Source organism: Microplitis mediator, chromosome 8 (assembly GCF_029852145.1).
Source record: "Microplitis mediator isolate UGA2020A chromosome 8, iyMicMedi2.1, whole genome shotgun sequence".
Lineage (NCBI taxonomy): Eukaryota > Metazoa > Arthropoda > Insecta > Hymenoptera > Braconidae > Microplitis > Microplitis mediator.
The window spans coordinates 3,642,178-3,661,615 of record NC_079976.1 but is presented as its reverse complement, the minus strand read 5'-3'; the positions used below and the strand labels follow the sequence as shown (position 1 = coordinate 3,661,615).

The window sequence follows — 19,438 nt, the reverse complement described above, 5'->3', positions numbered from 1 at the left end:
AGAGCGGATACGTCGCGATAAAACCGTGAGAAGAAATAAAAAAACTTAAATGTTATATTAATATCGGTATTTATTTATTTAAATGTATATATATATGACTTTAAGTGTTTCATTATATATATATATACGAGATAAATTTTGTTCGACTAAACTTATTCCTAGAAGGACACATTCTGATAAATTTAAAAAGTGTCCTGGACCTTCGTCAACTAAAGTCAAGGAACCTGTCTCAGAGGGTTGATTTTTGAACCTCCCGACAAAATTTCTCAGAACCGCATTCCATAAAAAAAAAAAAAAAAAAAGGAGAAGAAATACAAAAAAAAAAAAAAAAAATGTGTACACAAACGTTAAACTACAAACTGGTCGTGTTGAAAACAAGCAATTGGGCTCTTTAAGATAAAATATATAGAAACTCATTCTCCTCGAGGGATCTCTCACCTCCTGTAGCAGGCGAGACGAAAAAGGACCGGGTATTAAGTGGATGTAAGCGAAAGGAAGACGGTGAGCAAGGGGAGAGACGAGAGGAGAAGAAGGCAAAAGGGAAGAAAAATAATAAAAATAAGAAGACAAGTTGAGGCGAAACAGCAGGACCTGAGTGAGGTGAAGAGAGAAAGAATAAGAAAGAGGTGGTTAGCGATTGGTAGGTGGAGATAAAAGGGATACTAGCGTCGGCGGCTTGACCAAAGAGTAGCCTATAAGGCTCCAGTGAAAAATAACTTTTTAAAAAAATATGCACCGCCATGAGAACGAGGTGAAGAAAAATACCGTACTGATCATTGTTATCGTGAGAATAGCCACACATATATACATATATTTATATATTTATTTATTTATTTATTTATTGTAATTATTAATATTATTTTTAGTGAGAAGATAAAAAAAATAAAGAAGAAGAAAAGAAAAAATTAAAAGCTAAGATATTGAGAAATGACAAGCGACTAATGAATACCTCAGGCAAAGACTGTAAAGTGAGAGACTAGAGGCGAGAGTGGGCACGCGGCCCTGCGGGCAAGGCAGTCGAGTTTCTCAGTATCTTCTCGTCATCGTGTCTCGCCTTTTCATCTCGAGTCATCTCATCTCATCTCATCTTATTCCGAGTACGTACACTCGCGACTACTTGTCCTGTCCACACGACGCGGTCTCATGATGCCGATGTTGATGATGATGATGATGATGATGATGATGCTGCTGGGGTAATGGCAAAGTAAAGCCTGAGAGAGTTCGCAGTAGCGTTTTATATCCGCTGACCAGTTTCGCCAGACACTTGGACGCGCAATAACAACAACAACAACAACATAAACAACATAACGAGCAAAGAGTCGCGACAAACTCGTCGATTGGCCGACACCTCGCGGGCTCGCTTGGCGACTCACAGTCTAGCGAGCGAAAACACGAATTTCTTCTTTACTTGGCATCATCATTTTAATTAGCATATTTCGTGATTAAATATATGTATATATTTATGCGTGAGGATGAATTAAAATCATTCAAACAGATGCTTGTACAAGGTAGTCCCGGATGCCTGAGAATTTGTTGATTGTGCTTGGGATAATGCCGAGAGATGGACCGAGAGAGCTTGAGCGTCTTTGGGAGGGAGGGCAGAGGGGGAGGACTCGGACATTCCAGTGGACCCCAGGTAGCATCAGTGGAATGCAGATAGGATGAATGAGGTGGTCCATGGACTTTCGTCCACCACAGAGCTCTCGCTCACTCACTTAGCTGGTTGGTTGGTTCTTAAACTTGGATGGCATTTAGCTCGTTACCAGCTCCCTACTGTTGATGCCTGGGTTCGCTCGCTCTCCAAAAGATCAAGTGGAGAGTAGAGAACCATGGAGATGATGAAGAGCACTCAAGATACTGCACCTTGCATTCCAGCTCGCCGCCATAATTAACTGATGCCTCATTTTATTATTTTTACTCTACCCTGATCACCTACAGCAGCATCACTTTTATCAAATTTTATTACTAATAATAATATTATTTACCTCAATAAATTATCTATACATTTAATAATTTTTTTTAAGTGATTTTTTATCAGTCAATTATATAAATAAATATTTCAAAGGCTTGTAAGGGAGTCGTGAATAAAATTGTCGCCACGTCATATATACATATATATATATATATATATTCTTTTGAGTACGGGTAGATATGAATGAGTGGGGCTATCACGTCGTGCACTGGGTCACCGACTGATATCTATCCCCCTGATGGTATACAGAATGAAAGAGCGCAGAGATATACATCCATATATTTATACATATGTATAAAATAAAAGGCATAGTCAGAGTGTGTAGAGTTGGAAACAAGAATGAAAGAATGGGCTCAGCGTGTTCGGTACATACACGAAACGAAACCACCGATAACCGATGAATCTACTCTGTACACAAACGCTTCCGTTTGTTATCGCCAGTTGAGTACAGTAACAACCCATCGCGTTTTGTGCTGCTGCTGGTACCAGCTGGAGGTGGAGGCAGAGGCAGAGACAGAGACAGAGATAGAGATGGAGATGGAGGGATTTTCATTCACAAACTACTAGCCGTGTAATGAAATTTTACATAAAAAAGTGAAATACATACTGGAGTTGGGTCGAGTTTAATGGGGGAGAGACCGTCAACTGGAAAATGTTTTTTTATTTTATTTTATTTTATTTAATTTTTTAGTGTCAACAAGAATAATTATTTGCTCAAGACAAGAATTCTTGGGGAGTGTTGACCCCGATATCTCTCGCGTCACGCGTCGAATTTCGTGGGACGGGGACGGGTTAGTAGAAGCGACCAACTTGGTTGTTATAACTGTGAGCTGGTGAGCAGCAGCTCTCATTGAATTAGGTTGGAATGCACGAAGGTGGCATGTCGTCTATGGCAGCTATGAAAGAATCAACAGCACACATCATCATCTTCCTCTTTCTATCCCATGCTTGGATATATATATATATACTTATATACATTCTATACTATACACTATAGACCATACGATCTAAGAATGAATAGAATAGTCTACTATCCGATCTAAAGAATCCCATTCATACGTTACACCAAAATAATCCGATTAAAAAAACCAGGTAACCTTATTAAATAAAAAAAGAACAAACATTTGTACAGTATCTGTACACTAGTTTAATTTTAAATTATGGAAAATGTTTAAAAAAAAAAAATTCAAAATTCAAGTCTTGGTGCTGCTTCGTGCGACACCGAAATTAAGTCTCGCGTTATTAAAATAACGAAAAAAAAAGTAAAGGGCTCATGAAAAAGTGATGGACGTGATCCCCGCGGCACTTGCCGAGTGTTAGATAGACCCGCGAATGAAAGTTAAGTAAAGATCGAAAGAGCCGCGCGATTGCGTTCGTCTGCTGGGGCGTCATTCTGTAAGAGGCCAAGTTCTTTACAGAGACAGAGACCAAGATGTTGAGGAAGAAGAGGAAGAATGGAAGAGAAGAAAGGGAGGCAAGGGTTTCTATACTATAGGAATTATGTGATGTGATGGGAAAGGAAGGGAAGCAATTATTGAGATGATGGATGGCCCAGAGGCACTGGTTCTGCACTCTTTTCTAACCAAAGACGTTCACCACATTCTCATCCCCGTATAAAATTTTTCTTTCCTTATTTTATAAAATGAAAGCATAAAAAAAATCTAAAATTACGTAAACTGCTGAAGAAAAAAAAGGGAAATAGTTATAATAAAATTTATAAAAATTGAAGAATGCATTAAAGGAACAAAAAGAGGATAAAGAGGAGCAAGATTATTGGGATGAAGTATGTGCAGTAGATGATGAAGAGTAAAGAGAATGGAAGTGGAAGAGAGGCGTAGACTGGCGAACGTATGAAAACAAATTACGAGGCGGCGTCTGTTTGTTGTGTCCCAAAAGACTGGGCCTTATATTCTCTCCCTGTTATTCCTTCGTTATCTTGTTCTTATTCTTATTCTTACTCTCCGTTTTCTTCTTGTTCTTGTTCTTAATCTTATTCTCATTCTTACTCCATTCTACTTATTCTTACTCCCATCTTCCTCTTATTCTCCTTTCGAACATTTTTTTTATTTTATTATTAATCTTTTTTATCTCCTTCCCCCATACTGCCTGATATTATCCCATCTTTCTTACACTCTACTCTCTCATCGGCTTACATTAGAGTCGCGGTGCATACAACACGCAACAGAGCTACTCGCATTCCATCCCCACTTTTACACATCGCCGTCATCATCCTCACCATCATGCAATCCCTACAATCTCCAACAAAATACATCGTAAACAAAATATATAAATATATATATATAAGGGTGCGTCATTTCGGAGCAACATTTTTTTTTTTAAGTGCATATAGAAAAAATCATAGTTCAACACAAAAAAAAATTTTCGCGCAAGAAAAAAAATTCTATGTCGATTTCAGACCTAGCTCATTAAAGAATTCGATTTTCCCATTTAAATAACATAGGGAAAATTTTTTTTTTAGCTTTAAGTATTGTTAACTCATTGAACAAATCAATAGATCGAATAGACTAATACATATTTTTGTAGGAAATTGAACGCTCTACAAAAAAAGTCTCTTATCATTTTTTGATAAATCCATCTGTTCAAAAGTTATTGGAGCTCGAAGTAAAGTTGGAGATCTTTTTACTTTTCCGGCGAAACTATCAGACTTATCACAAAATGTTATGGGATCTTTTTTGTTGACAATTTCATTCTCTACAAATTATTATCAGTAAAGTTTTTTAAAATTCCGCATCGTATTTTAGTTATTTCCATTTTAATTTCAAGCTCGTAAAAAAATGGCTCTGATCGATTTCAAAAACTCGACATAGTTTCGCGGAATTTTTTTTCATGCGCGAAAATTTTTTTTTTGTGTTGAACTATGGTTTTTTCCACATGCACTTGAAAAAAAAATCTGGCTCCGAAATGAAGGACCCTAATACATATATATGATAAGGAAAAAAATGCTCAGTAAGAAAAGAAAAAAAAAATATATTCAAACGATAATTTTTTTTTTCTACATATACAGTAATATGTATATTGAAATATTTACCCGTGGAATGCTAACGGAAAAAAAAAAAATAGGCTAGATGATAAGTTAACAGTGAAAAATATGCATTGATACAAAGAATTAAAACTCAGTTTACTTAATACTCATTTGAAATTCATAATAAATATTTGAGTGCTCACATATTTAAAATATTTTATTTATTATTTAGATGCACACATTTATATATACATTTATATCTGTCTATTAATTACATACGACATTCCTTTTTAATCTAACAATCTCGTAAATGAAACTGTTGTATACATATTAAATATATATATAAATATAAATGTGTGTGTTGTATAAATATTAAATAAATATATTAAATATTTCTCAATGACGGAGAATCGTTGGGCAATTGCTTGCAGGGATTAGAATGTTAGGTTGCGAAAGTAATCACTTATACAGGGACATTAACTCGATGATTGAAAGGACAATTTTTTATTATCATTATTATTATAATTTCAAAATTATTGACTCCAATTAATAGCGGCATTAGTTTATTCCAAGAATTATAAACATCTCAAGTTAAATTGAGTTAAAAAAATGGGATAAATTTTTTTATGTTTAGTATGGGGACTATATATATATATATATATTTATATATTGTTGTAATGTAGTGTAAGGCAGTAGGCGTTGGTAACATAATGCATCTTAAACGGCGGCGCCTCAAAAAGATCGACGGCTATAGAAACTTTCGAGCTAGTGTAGTTTTGTTGCTTAGCTACAAGTCCCTCGAATTCTTTAACTACGCTATAAATTCGATTGTTGAATGGAGCTAAGAATCAGGTCAAAGTATTTATACTAATGTAATGGAGGTATATATATGTATATATATAAAAAGAAGACTTTTGTTAGAATAACTCATGCATTTATTTATCTTATGCAAACTCGGCAAATGGGAAAGTGTCGGCGCCAACTTCTTTTACAGACACAACTACAACTACAACTACATATATATATAAATATAAATATATATGTATAATGAGACAGATCAAATGTCCGTCGTACGGTTTAGTTAATTATCGCGTGCGACCATGAAAGGAGCTCTCACCGATCTCTCCTCGTTCCACGTACTCATCAGCATGTAAAGTCGTAATTCTCCTCGAGGAATGACAATGAAACTCGAGGTTATATGCGTTTGTATCGAATCGTCTTGGTAGTTGTGGTTGTTATTGTTTATAGTTGTAGCTGTGTTGTAGTTGTTGAAGCGAACAGAGACTCTGGTGGATAATGAAAGAAAGAAAGAAAGAAAGAAATGAAATAAAGAAAAAAGTATCGAGGTAGGGTCGAACATACGAAGACGTGCGTCTCCTTTCTAGAACATTCCTCGAGTCTGGTCTATCGACCTCGAGCCAAAAATTCAATCGGCTTTGGCCCTGGCCGGGAGCCAAATTCCTGTCGGTCTAGCTCTTCACCGTCTTCCCCTTCCTCCTGGACGTTACTTAAACTGCCTTTCCTAGAAGAAACTCATATCATTTAATTATACTCGATATCAGTACCTTAGATAGATATTCATTAATTATTGCAGCATACGCAACAGCTCCATGTGCTATTGCTGGGAAAATTTCTGTTGCATCAATAGATCCAGTAGTTTTTTTTTTTTTTTAATTAGAGTGTTATATTATATATTTACGGAAGAAAGTTGTGAAGATGAGGAAGAAAATAAAGAAAGAGAACGTGAGAGAAGGAAGAGTAGAAAAGCCCACACGAGTCTGGCCGGATACTCACACTTCCGGTCCCACACATGGCCGTACCAGTTCCTCTCGCTCCCCATTCTCTGCCCACCATGTGACATTTGTGTTACACACTCTCATCTACTTCTCAACCTCAACGCACACACACACATACACACACATATTTACTGTCGTTTGCCTTCACTCACTATACCCATGATGTCATCAACCACAGACTTTACTCAATACTCATTTTAAAAATCCCGTACTCGAGTTTAATTGTAAATTTTTTTTTTTTAAATTAATGAATGAAGTAGAGAATAAGCGAAGAGAAAAATATTGCTGACGGTAATAATCCAAGTACATAAAAAAAAAAAAAAATTAAGTAGGCGTATTATTAAGTATGTAACAAGTTTACTCAAGCGACTTAAAACTTTAGCATCTAAATAATATGATAGTGGTATGTAGTATAGTACATACTCGTGAAAAGAAATAAAGGAAAAGGTTTAGCCGCGCGCATATACCGAGCGTGTCCGGTGCTTTATGAATGCGAGCCAACCGTACCCGTTGTATCTTTTTCTCTATCTCTTTTTCTTCCTCACTATCACATACATACATAAATATATATACATACATACATACATATTCATACTAAAAAGTAGCATTGGTTCTTTGTCGCATTTGTGATACAGTTTTGTACTACAACGGGCCCGCGGCCGCGGGAAATCGTATCTCACGGCGTACAAGTCACCCACGCGTGTTCTCCGGTACTCAAAGTTAATTGCCGGTTGTAATTAAACGCGTTTTATTTAAGATGCAGTACTTAATAGACCGAAACTAGTAATAAAAAAAAAAAAAAACAATCAACAATTATAATAATTATAATATTCTAAACAATTAGGCAAATTAAATTAACATTTAAATATGCAGAGCAGTAATAAAATAATAAGTAATTATGCATTAAATTACCATACGTGGCAATAGTTGCACGTGCGAGCGCGATGACACCCGCACATACACTGATGAAATCCTTCCTCCTCAGCTCCTCTTTTACCTCTTTCACTACCATCTCCTTGTTGTGTGAGTACATACTAGTTGCCCGTGACGGCTAATGCACCCACACCCTCTCTCCCGCTTAAATTTAAAACGCATGCGCTAACACCACACACTCGTGCAATAATAATTGCTCTCATTGACATTTTTCTACGGTTCATTCACCGGCATTCACCACCACAATATCCCTCCTACATTTTTTTTTTTTTTTTTTTTTTTTATTTCTGTTACATTCTCTTATTTGTACTTCCATTCAATTCAATTGATTCCTCTATCTTCATTTAATAAAATATAGCGCGATGTTAATGAATGAATATATGTAACATCACGTGAAAAATGATGAACAAAGCAAAATATTCATTACAATGATGGATTATTACAGAAATTTTAATATCCCAAGTAAATGACTTGATTTTTTTTCTACACGCATTCACCCGGTCGATAATTACGCTCACGCAATTTCGCTCATTGACATTTTTATTATTACTATTATTATTTTTTTCATACTTAGTAGTATATAGTACACTAGTTAGTATAGTTAATAGTAGTATTGCGTGTGTGTAATGCGTCGAGCGTAAAACACGTCGGTCCATTCACGAGACCACGCCTGAGCCTTAACAGTAACGCGCCCGCGCCCGCGCTCTACATCTTTCTCTGTCTCTCCCTCTCTTTCTCTCTCCCCTTTCTCAGTTGCACATATTAAAATTTGTGCATAGCATTCGGTGGTACAGTTTGTACTGAGTCGAGTGTGTACACTACAGAGAATACTCGTCAGAGTGTAAGCGAATGAAGAAAGAGATACGTAGATTTAAAAGAAGGGTTAAAATTGTACTTGTCCTCAGTGCTCGTCTCTCGACAACACTGCCGATTATTATTATGATGATGATGATGATGATGATGACTACGACAACGACCGCGAGTGTATGAGGGGACAGAAACGAGAAATGAAGACAAGGAATAAACAAGTGATTGTGAATGAGAGAAAGAGTGAGTGAGTGAGAGGAGAAATTTCCTGTTGTGAAGATCTTCAGATGCATCTGCTGCTTATACTCATCTTCATCGTCATCCTCGTACTCATACTCACACTCATACTCATCCTTATCCTCATCCGGACTTGCATACACTCAACAAAACTTGGCAGCTTTACAGCTTTGTCGACTGTGCGTTAGAGAGACGGTATCGCAAGTTGCTGATGTTTCTGCTGGTTCTGCTCCTGCATTGTCAGTATGCAGCAGCTCTAAAACCCGTTACCCAGGACTTGGACAACGTGTAAATAACAATTACAAGTTAAGTCACAGTCTCCCCTTCTCTTATTCTCTTTGCTCGTCTATTCTATTATAGTTGGTCCGAGTTACAGCAGCAGTAACTACCACTACACCCAGTCCATCCAGACGAGGACTAGTTGCAAATGTTTAGTCTGGCATCAGGTGAAATGTCTGGGAATATTCGCTAATGGATTAATCGATAACATACAAAAGAATATCAAAAAAAATTTACTCTCTATTCTCATGATAATTTTTTTTCATCCATCCGTCCGTCTATCGTCCGCTGAATATCTAACGAATAAAAAATATAATAATAGTTGATACACTTATACATACACATATACATATCACATATATACATACCAATTGTTGATTTTACTTTCGTACGAACTTGACACGGCCCTGGAGAGTTGTCTCATTTGCTCTTGTCTCGGCCACTGCTATACGCCACTGACCTTAATAATGTTTCGCGAGTTATTCCCAGACTCTATACTACACCATGCTCTTCATATATATATATATTTATTTTGAATTGAACATACAAGAATTGGACTTGAGGAAATTTTTTCTTATATTGCATCACTAAAACTAATTCCTATTTCATAAATATATACAGAAAAAAAGGATTTCTTGGCGCGAAAAATTTTTCCATGATCCTAAAGTTAGCAATGAGGGTGAATGTGGCAGACATCAGACAAATTTGAAATTATAAATAAACAATCAATAAAATTAAATTTAAAAAATTTTGAAATTGATAAGATTTTTTATAAAATATTTTTTTTTTATTATTTCCTCTATTTATTTATAATTTTAAATTTGTCTGACGTCTGCTATATTCATACTCGTAAGTTGACAGACTACTGACAAATTTTTGATTTTTTTTTTAAATCGATTGCATAAAAAAAAAAACTAAAAATACGCACGAGTCAGAAATTAAATAATCTATAGGTTTAATTTTTTTAATATTTTTTTTTTTAATCGCTTATAAAAAAATTCAAAAATTATTAGACGCCAGCTAACTTGAGGGACAAATGAGAATGTAACAGACATCAGACAAATTTAAAATTATAATTAAATAGAAGAAATAATTTAAAAAATAATATTTACAAAAAATGCACTTATTAATTTTTAAACTTTCTAAATGCGCATTTTTTGAAAATTTTATTTTATTAATTATTCACTCGATCCATTGATAATTTTCATTTTCGGATTTTTTTTTCAAAAATTCAATTTGAATAAAAACAGAATTAAAAAAATATACAGGTAGAAAATTAAAAAAACTATAGGTCCAATTTTCCAAATATTTTTTTTTATAATTTAGTTTTTAAAAAAATTCAAAAACTATTAAACGTCAGATAACTTCAGTATCATACTTGAGTGTCATAATTTTTCTTGACATAAGAAAATTGTAGTTATCGATTCATAACGCGAAAAATTTATTGGGGCAAATAAAATTTTCTTCGGACATAACAAGAAAAAATTTTTTTGTATTATATATTATATATATAATATATATAATACTTACAAAGAAACGTCATGGATATAAATAAATTCCATTGCATTCTTAACCTCATATGGTTTTAGTTTGAAACATCAACACTTATGATAATCGTAAAGTATGTATGATTATGATGATTATAATGGTGATGGTGGTGGTGATGGTGATTGTGATGATGGAAGGAGATGCAGGTCTGTTTGGCGGCGAGCGTCGGTTTGTTTCTGAGAAGTAACGGGTCTGTTTTATCCCCCGTGAGTGTTAGTTGTCTTGGTTATCATTATTATTATTACGAATATTGTTGCGCATGCGCATTGTTAATTCGTGCGTCGGTAATGCGCAGTTGTATGCGGCAACGGGGCACGCGTACTTGCGTGGCCGGTAGTGCTCGTATGAACGCAGTGGCGGGACTGTCGTTCTCAGTTTACCCCCGACCTCCGTCGCGAGTGGATCGTTGTCATCCTCATTGTCAACCGCTCACTAGTAAAACGTTATTTCGTGACACTAATTGTCCGGGTGTGTCTAGTGCACGTGACATTTTAAATTTTTTTAAATTTCCACTCCTCAACAATGAAATTTTTAAAAGTGAAGACATTTGTTAATTATTTTAAAATCACTAGTAATACACGTGGGTCGATGACGCCGCGGCGCGACCGGAAACGACGCGGTTAAACTTCCCCCTCCCCTCCTTTTTTTTTTATATTAAAAAAAAAAAAAAATTTTTTTTCACTCGATCTTTTTATACTTTTGCGAACCGAGCGAAGTTTAAATAAGACTTTGAACTGACGGTCGGAGATTGGCGGCAGCGACATGTCAAGTGAAATGGAAAACCATCGGGAAAATAGTGTTGATATAAAGAAGAATAATATAACGTAAGAAGTAAAAAGTTTTTTTTTATATATATAAAAAAAAGATAAGAGTAATAATAATGTATACACAGAGTGATTGAGAGTAACGAGGATAGAAAGAGGAAGAGCGAGATTAAGTGGAAGAAAAAATAAAAATGTCTTCTTCTCCCGCGGGAAAATTTACTGCTGTGAATTTAACAGCCGTGATTTACAGTTTCTCTTTGATCTTAGCAAATAGTCGGGTGGGCTCTGTCACTGATTAAAAGGTTCTCTCGTGTCTACTCGATCGGCACGTGGGAGTGATTTTATTAAATTCAAAATTTAAAAAAAGATAAATTATTTGAATTAAACTCGCGGGTAATTTGAATGAAATAAATTCTTGTGAGGATGCACAATGTAATGTAATGTATAAAAAAATTAGCGGACCGTTTGAAGTAAGAGTTAGAAGAGTAAGAAAAGAATAAGAAGCTAACGCTCGACCGGTAATTGAACCATTTCTTATACCATTGAAGTTGGTAATAGGGCCTTTTAACGTGGGTCACGCTACACTACAGTGCGCTATAGTACTATAGAGACTTCCGGTCCGAGGCAGGAAGTGAAACACACGTGTCCGGGAGACCGTGTGTGTTCCCATACCAACGGGATACGAGAACTCGCGTTCTTCCCCTTACTATCTTTCTTCTTTTTACGGCCGCCCGTCGTCTTTACTTGGCTTTGGCTTAAACTTAAACTCAAACTCGCGCTTTGGCCAGCGTTCAGACTTGAATGTACAGACAGCGAGGTTCAAATACACGGGGTATTAAACTCAGTTGCACCTCAACGGACATTAAATTTAAAGAAAAGTTATCGGAAGTGACAACTGATGGATAATTTAACCCGAGTATGTATTAATATATAAATATATTTTTAAAAAAACCTGTCACGTATTTTGGAGAATAAGAGTGAAATATACGAATTGTTATTTCAAGAAATAATTTTTATTTTTTTTTGATCTGATGACGCATTGACTCGACAATGCTCGCGTTCGCCCTTGTCTCTGACATTTATATATATATATATGTATGTATATATATTTTATTATCTCGCTCTTGGTTCGACTCAACTCGGATTAGAAGTTCTCAGTAGCGGATGTCGGCGATACGGCCTTGAGAATTATTATGAATGAATTTTATTTTAATTTTATTTAATCCGTAAACTTTGAGTCGACAAATGCCAAAAGTTTATTATCAGTAACTAAATACAGTAATTAATTTTAATTACTAATTATACAAATAATAATAAATGTAATTTTGACAATAGGTTTCGCAGAAATGTTTAAAATAAATTCCCGATCGATGAGTCATGGAATTTTTGATGACTCATAAAATTGAAATTTGAAAACTGAGAATGAAAATAAAAAAATTTTAAAATCCTTGAACGTTGCGACAAAGTGTGTAAGCTAAAGAAGCTTCTCAAGTTCATCGCTCCCGCACATGTGCAAACATACGGTGCATAACACAGAGAACACACGAGGAGGCATTCATGCCCTCACTCGTGTTATTGTTGTCGGTTTCGCATTCGCGGACCCTTTGGCTTCCTCTATTCTTATTCTTATTTTCTCTTCCCCATCGCAGTCCATCTTACATCTGATTTCACTGCTTGTACTCATGATCATGATCATGATATATCTCCAGATATCAAAAATCTCGTCTACCTGTGATGTGAAAAAATAAATTCAATCTCAGTCACATACACAGAAAAAAAACGTTATCTTGAGTCAAGAAAATATTTTTGAAGACAAACATTTTCGGGAACCAAGTCAAGATTTTCTTGAGCCAAGAGAATTTGTCTTGGTCGGAGATTTCTACTTTATCTGAAAAAATTTAGGTCTCCAAAAAAATTTTTTTGAATCAAGAATATTTACCTTCAGTCAGAAGATAATTTTTTTTTTCTGTGTATGAGTAAAAATAAATTGAAATAATTTTTAAAAAAGTGCAAGGTGCATGAGAAAATAAAATCGGTATCGTTTGGGACTTGTTTACATCCCGCCGCGTCGATCGCGAGTGGGGAAACGTCGGCCACTGGCCGCTCGAGTGCTGATACTCGCGGGCCTGAGGGTCGCGGGACGCGAAATAGAGTGAACAAGACACGGGAATAACATAACGTGTTATATTATATAGAATGAAAGAGTAACAAGGACAGCAGAGAATGAGTAAGATAGTGGGGAATGAGACTGGGGGCTTGAGCAGCGTGAGAGCGGGCGCCTCGGTCGGGCCATTTAGTGCACCAGCAATTCCCCTCCCACTTCTCTTACTCGACCTCAAGTTCTCTTACTCCTTAGATATACATATATATTCTATACTTTACTTTTATCTTTCTCTTTCTATTAAACTCATTCGCTCACTCACTCACTCACTTACTCACTACCACACTAGTATTAAGTGTAGTAAGACAAGTTAACGCGATAACGCAACGTAAAAGAGTGCAACGAAGAAAGAAATACCGCGAGCGGGACACACAACCGTCTGAGTAGTCGCCGACCGCCATGACAGAACGGAATGCATGAGAACGCGAAGCTACTGACCCTCTCTTGTTACTATACTTCCCTCCCCTCACTCCACTCTACTCTCTTATACTCTACCGCATTTTATTTGTATTCATATCCATCAATTCTCAAATTTCGTTCCACTTTATTATTTTTTTTTTAATTCAAATTTAATTCTCTTAAATTCAAAATTCCCGCATTTTATTATCAAAAAATTATTTAAAAACATTTTGATTGGAATCCGACGAATTTTGGGGTTTAAAAAATCAAGCAGGTGCCGAATATCCGGTCATATGTCAATTGGTCACGTAACGGTGGCTTAATCTATTGCTAGTAAATTTATTATTTAGATCCATGGACATGAATAATTGGGGGGGAAGAAAAAATTTGAAGAATTGCGGAGATTAAATTTTGATTGATAAGACTGGAGAAAAAGTATGAAAAAAAGTAAAGAATAAATGCTAAGACAAGGGGTTCCAGGTTGACTTAATAACATCAAGAGGCTCGTCAGGTCGTTGACTTTTGTTTCTCTTCTTTCTTCGAATCCTCGGGCCCCGGACCCGCAGCAGCGTCGGGGCAAAATTCTCCCTGTTATGTGTGTTGACTACTTGTTCATTTTTTATTATTTTTATTTTTATTATTATCCTTATTATTATTTTTCTCAGATGTATAATGCTGTAGTACAACCACACGTACACTCAGTACGTCTTCACTTTGTGCAGACGGTAAACAACACTTTCTCTACCCCGATCCCTTCTCTGGCGCTCATTCATATCTCACATGAATGCTCTGAGGATTTTAAACATTTTATTTTTTAATAATCTATAATTAGATTCCTTGTGGCGCGAAAAATTTTTTAATATCAATTTTTAAATTTTACAATCGAAATTTACCTCAATTTTGTGTGAATTCCCACTTACGCCTCATAGAAATTTTACTTTATTTATTTCTACCAATAGTTCAAATTTTCCCGCGCAATTTAAATTTAAAAAATTTTAAATTTTGAATGCGAGCTGATTATTTTTAACTGTTGGAAAAATAAAAAAGCGCCCAAGTCGGTCGGTATTTATGCTGAAAAAAAAAAATAGATGCGATGAGAAAAGGTGTTAATTAGAGCGGCGAACCTTGGAGTCTATTAACACCATACCTTTTATTTTATTTTTTTATTTCTTCCTGTTGGTATAATTATTATCATTACTGTTAATATGATTATGATAGCGGTGGTTCTGTTGAAATGAATCTCTGGAATTTTATTAAATGAGTAGAGGATGATTATGAGACCGAATAAGACTAAAGACTACTCTACCTCGTACTCTACACTAGTGTTGTGATTCCTTCGAAGCAGTCAACTAGAAACTATGAATGAGTGTCTCTACCTTCTTTCACTGTCCCGTTTTTTTTTCTTCAACAATTTTTTTTATTTTTTTTATTCTTTCTTTCTTTTATATTCTTCTTTATTCCCGCGTCTCACACCCCCGAGTTCACCATCACTTGCCACGACGACCCGTTAGTCAGACGCTCGACAAATATTTGCCCAGATTCAGGGCGGCTATCCTCGTAAATTAGAAAAAGACTCCCGACTAAATTCCTCATAATAATTCACCGGAATTCCACTAAAAAATAAATTCTTCGCCTAAAAATTTTATCGCCTTAAATTTTGATGCAAAAAAAAATTCATTTTGAAAAATTACAAACATGAAAGTCAATTCGCGGAGAGTGAGCGCGTTAGAGTAGAGTAGAGTGTGGGGTAAGTGGGGGCAGTGGCGATGTCCTAGCGAAGGTCACGGCCGGGAATGCGGTTTGCGTTGGTCGGTCCAAAGTGGCGAGCTTCTCTTCCTTGTCTCCTCTCACGGCATCAACTGCTCACCCTCTTCCTCACTCACTCACTCACTCACTCACTTACTCTCTTATCTTTATCTCCTTGTTGCGTTTGCTTCGGCGCAGACTGCAGAGGAATGCACCAAATGCACTGACCACCGTCCCGTCCTACCTCATCCTCATCCACTTGTTTACTTCTTCTTCCATACCAAGACTCTTCTCTTCGGCCGTTCCTCTCTATTTTTTTTCTTCATCTCGCTGCCTCACCAGTGTTTATTCCTCCTCCTCGTCTTCATCCCAGCTAAAGTACATTCACTTGCAAAATTTTACATCAAAACTCTGTCATACTTCAACCAAAACAAACTATTTCATCATACTCCATTTTTTTTTTCTCATCAAACAAAAATTCAAAATTAATTACCGTCATCACAAATTACATTGACAAAATACCTAGATAAGAGAGGGTAAAAAAACGTGTATCTACTACTAAGAAGGGGTAGTTTGGGATTGTTAACTCACGTCAGCATGAAAATTTTATTGGTAGGGACACCGTAGTCTCACCCTACAAATCAATACTTTTCTCTTTCTCTTTTGGCTTTACAGCACACATACACATGGATACAAAAACTGTGGCACAGTAATGGTGGGACATTCTTCGAAAAACGTGTCACCCACCGGCCCCAATAGTTATCTCGCAGCTGCACACACGCTCTCGCATATGTCGTGCATCTTAAACCGCCTTTTCCTAATGCACTATTCTACTCCAATACATATTACTATTACTAATAATATATACATATATAAATTTTCCCTCGTTTTTGACATCCACACCCATACAACACACCCCTAATCCTATTTTCTTAATGTCACGTACATTTTCACATAAATCATTGGTTTAAATAAATCATCCAGCAATTCTAATTTATCGAAAAATAAGTTCTCTAGGAATAATAAAATTATCATCATTAATAATAATAAAAAATATATATATACATACACATATATATATATATATATATATATATATAATGTATAAAAATAGTATGTAGGTATAGTAGGATATAACATGGTTCAGTCTATCGAGTATCGTGTAGTATAAAATACCGATAGGGTGGGGGTAGTTCATTCAGTGGCGAGTGAGTAAAGATTTAGCGCATGCGCTTAATCCATTGCCTCGTTCTTGGCGTACACACGCTACTCACGTTGATCCCACACCACGCGGTACGGGGCCACACAGACGTCTCTCCCCTTCCTCTTTCCCTTCTTCCCCGTTCTATCATCGTGTCATGTATATTACACACGCACACACACAACACACACACAATCTATCCATCTCTCACACTTCCACTCTCTCATTTACTCTTTTACTTGGGATCCCAACACAACGCTGACACTCGACGGTTACGCGAGAGTGGACATACACGTACACAGTCACGTACTAGGTGTTCCCCCTCATTCCTCATTCCTCTTACACAACCATTCCATTCCATCTTTATCATTTTCTCTTCCTCGCTCTTTCATTTCCCCTTATATTATACTTACACACATACCGTATCATTACTACCGTACACTCGCACAGATGGCACCACCATTTCTCAATATAACGCACATACAGTGCGACGACCGAGTGACTGAACTGCGTACGACCACACAAACGTCATTGTCATTGCAGTATAAACAATTCAAAAATATCTGAAGAAAAAAAAAATTTTTTCACTCAAATTTCTCTTTCTACTTTTGATAAAAAATTCAAACAAACTTATCAAAGAATAATTTAAAAAAATATATGAATACACAGTTATATATGTATACATATATTGCCCAGTTTGTTTATAAATTTGAATAATTAATTTTTAAACTTTCAAGTACCAAGTTGTTTACATCTTAACCAAAGGACCACCCGGTTCTATCGTATGTAGAGAGAAACTGCGCATTAACCCCTCTACTTTTAAAACTGGCCTCCAGTGCATTATAGCTTCTAAGAAGTGGTAACAGCAGCCACACTGGCCACACAATACATAATAAAATATATAGTAAACCAACAATCTGTTCTCTTCTCTTCTCATCTCATCTCTTCTCTGTTTATTATAACCAATCTTTTGTTCTCAATGCAGTTGATGCTGCATTTCCCAATGATATTTTTTAAAAATTATAAACAACAAACAGTTTACCGCCTACGATTAAATTAACAACGTAAGTATATATACTTGGTGGTATATATCAACTGTTGACTTTACCGGTAACTCCTAGAGCTCTGCCTACGCACTGCGTATTCGATCGTCTAGTACAACACAGTCTCTGTACTTGTGTATATAAATGTATATATAAATGTATGTATGTATACCACACGGTAGAATGCACTTTGACGTTATACTCAGTGTGTATCGAAACACGATGAGGGAGCAAGCAGGGGGACGCGTTAACGCGGCGGCGTTGCATTCTCCTACGGTGCATTGACTTTCAGCTTGCTCGTCGTTTCTTTTTCTCTCCTTCTGTACAATATCCTCCTCCTCATCCTCTTTATCCTTGTTCTCTTCTTTAGCTTCTTATATATATATGTATACCTTTACAGCAAAGGTGCAACTGCCTTGTGCCACAACACAACATTCCTTATGGTCCGAGGACCCTTTTGCTCATACTAACAACTGTCGTTTCGCGCCATTTTTATTTATTTTGTCATTAGTTATTTATTTTAAAATTCAAATCCTAAAATGAGTAAATGAAAAAAAAGGCAGGATTTATTTATGAACTTTGAGGAAGAAAAAAAAAGATAAATTTTAATTTAAATAATAAAGAGAAAGCGAGTGGATTAGCAAATTTTAAGGTTTATTTACTCAGTCCTGACACAAGTTTTTTAAGTATTATAAATTTTGGAGAAACTTTTGTCTGTTGGGCTGTCAAATTCAATGACTATTGGCCTCGGATGGCTCGGGATGGATTTACAAGGGTTTATTTTACTTTATTTTACATGAACATAGACACTGAGAGTTTGTATTGTGTGTTGTCTAGGTATATATATATATATTGCGACCCCACCGAGATTTACCCAGGGCTGTTTCGTGTGTATTAGCTTCGGGTGGTAAGCCGCTGTAGTATTTTCCTCTCTCGCACCTGTCCCGTACTCCAAGCGGCTTCTATTGATTTATGGTTTTCCAAACGACCACATTCCTCTCTTTTTCCCCAAAAACTTATCTCGTGTCCTCATTTATGCCCCTAAATTCTGCCCTTGAGCTACAGGTATACGTTTTATGAAAATGTAAAATTTTTTTTTTTTTTTTTTAAAAGAATTTTTCTTTTTTTTTGCAATAGACAAATTTTTCATAAAAATAGACTAATAGATGACAGATGTCTGCAGTTCTCTAATTTTAGTTCTCTAGTTGATTATTATTTGTAACAACACCTGGCAATCGGCAGATGAAAAAGATGACTCGTGTAAACTATCTTTTATAAAAATGACTTTTACAAATTGATTTTTTTTTGTATTCATAAATTTTCAAAATTTTACTGTTTAATTGTTGTTATTATTATTGTTTTGTTTGGACGATGTGTGGGGTAGATTAAGGGTCTTCGGGTTTTACATGGCTTCGATCGAATTTCGGGGAATTATCGATTAGTTTACTACCAACATGACCGAACCCACTGTGCCACTGTTACATTATTAATGTCAAAAATTGCTCTATAGCTTTACAATGTATTAAACTATTTATTACAACATATATTTATATTGTATACAAACTTATT

At 35.8% G+C, this 19,438-nt stretch overlaps 1 protein-coding gene across 6 annotated transcripts in view; it reads left to right on the top strand.

Annotated features, from left to right (window-relative positions):
- The window catches only part of LOC130672681 (serine/threonine-protein phosphatase 4 regulatory subunit 1-like), a 107,867-nt gene that overhangs the window by 78,768 nt on the left and 9,661 nt on the right, over nucleotides 1-19,438 (top strand). The window contains exon 1 of one of the 6 annotated variants that reach the window (XM_057477357.1): nucleotides 10,908-11,379. The exons of the other annotated variants lie outside the window; for them this stretch is intronic. Within the exon in view, the coding sequence (XP_057333340.1) occupies nucleotides 11,318-11,379 (62 nt within the window). The 5' untranslated portion in view covers nucleotides 10,908-11,317. Of the gene's footprint in view, nucleotides 1-10,907; nucleotides 11,380-19,438 lie in introns of those variants that run through there. 6 annotated transcript variants of the gene reach the window in all.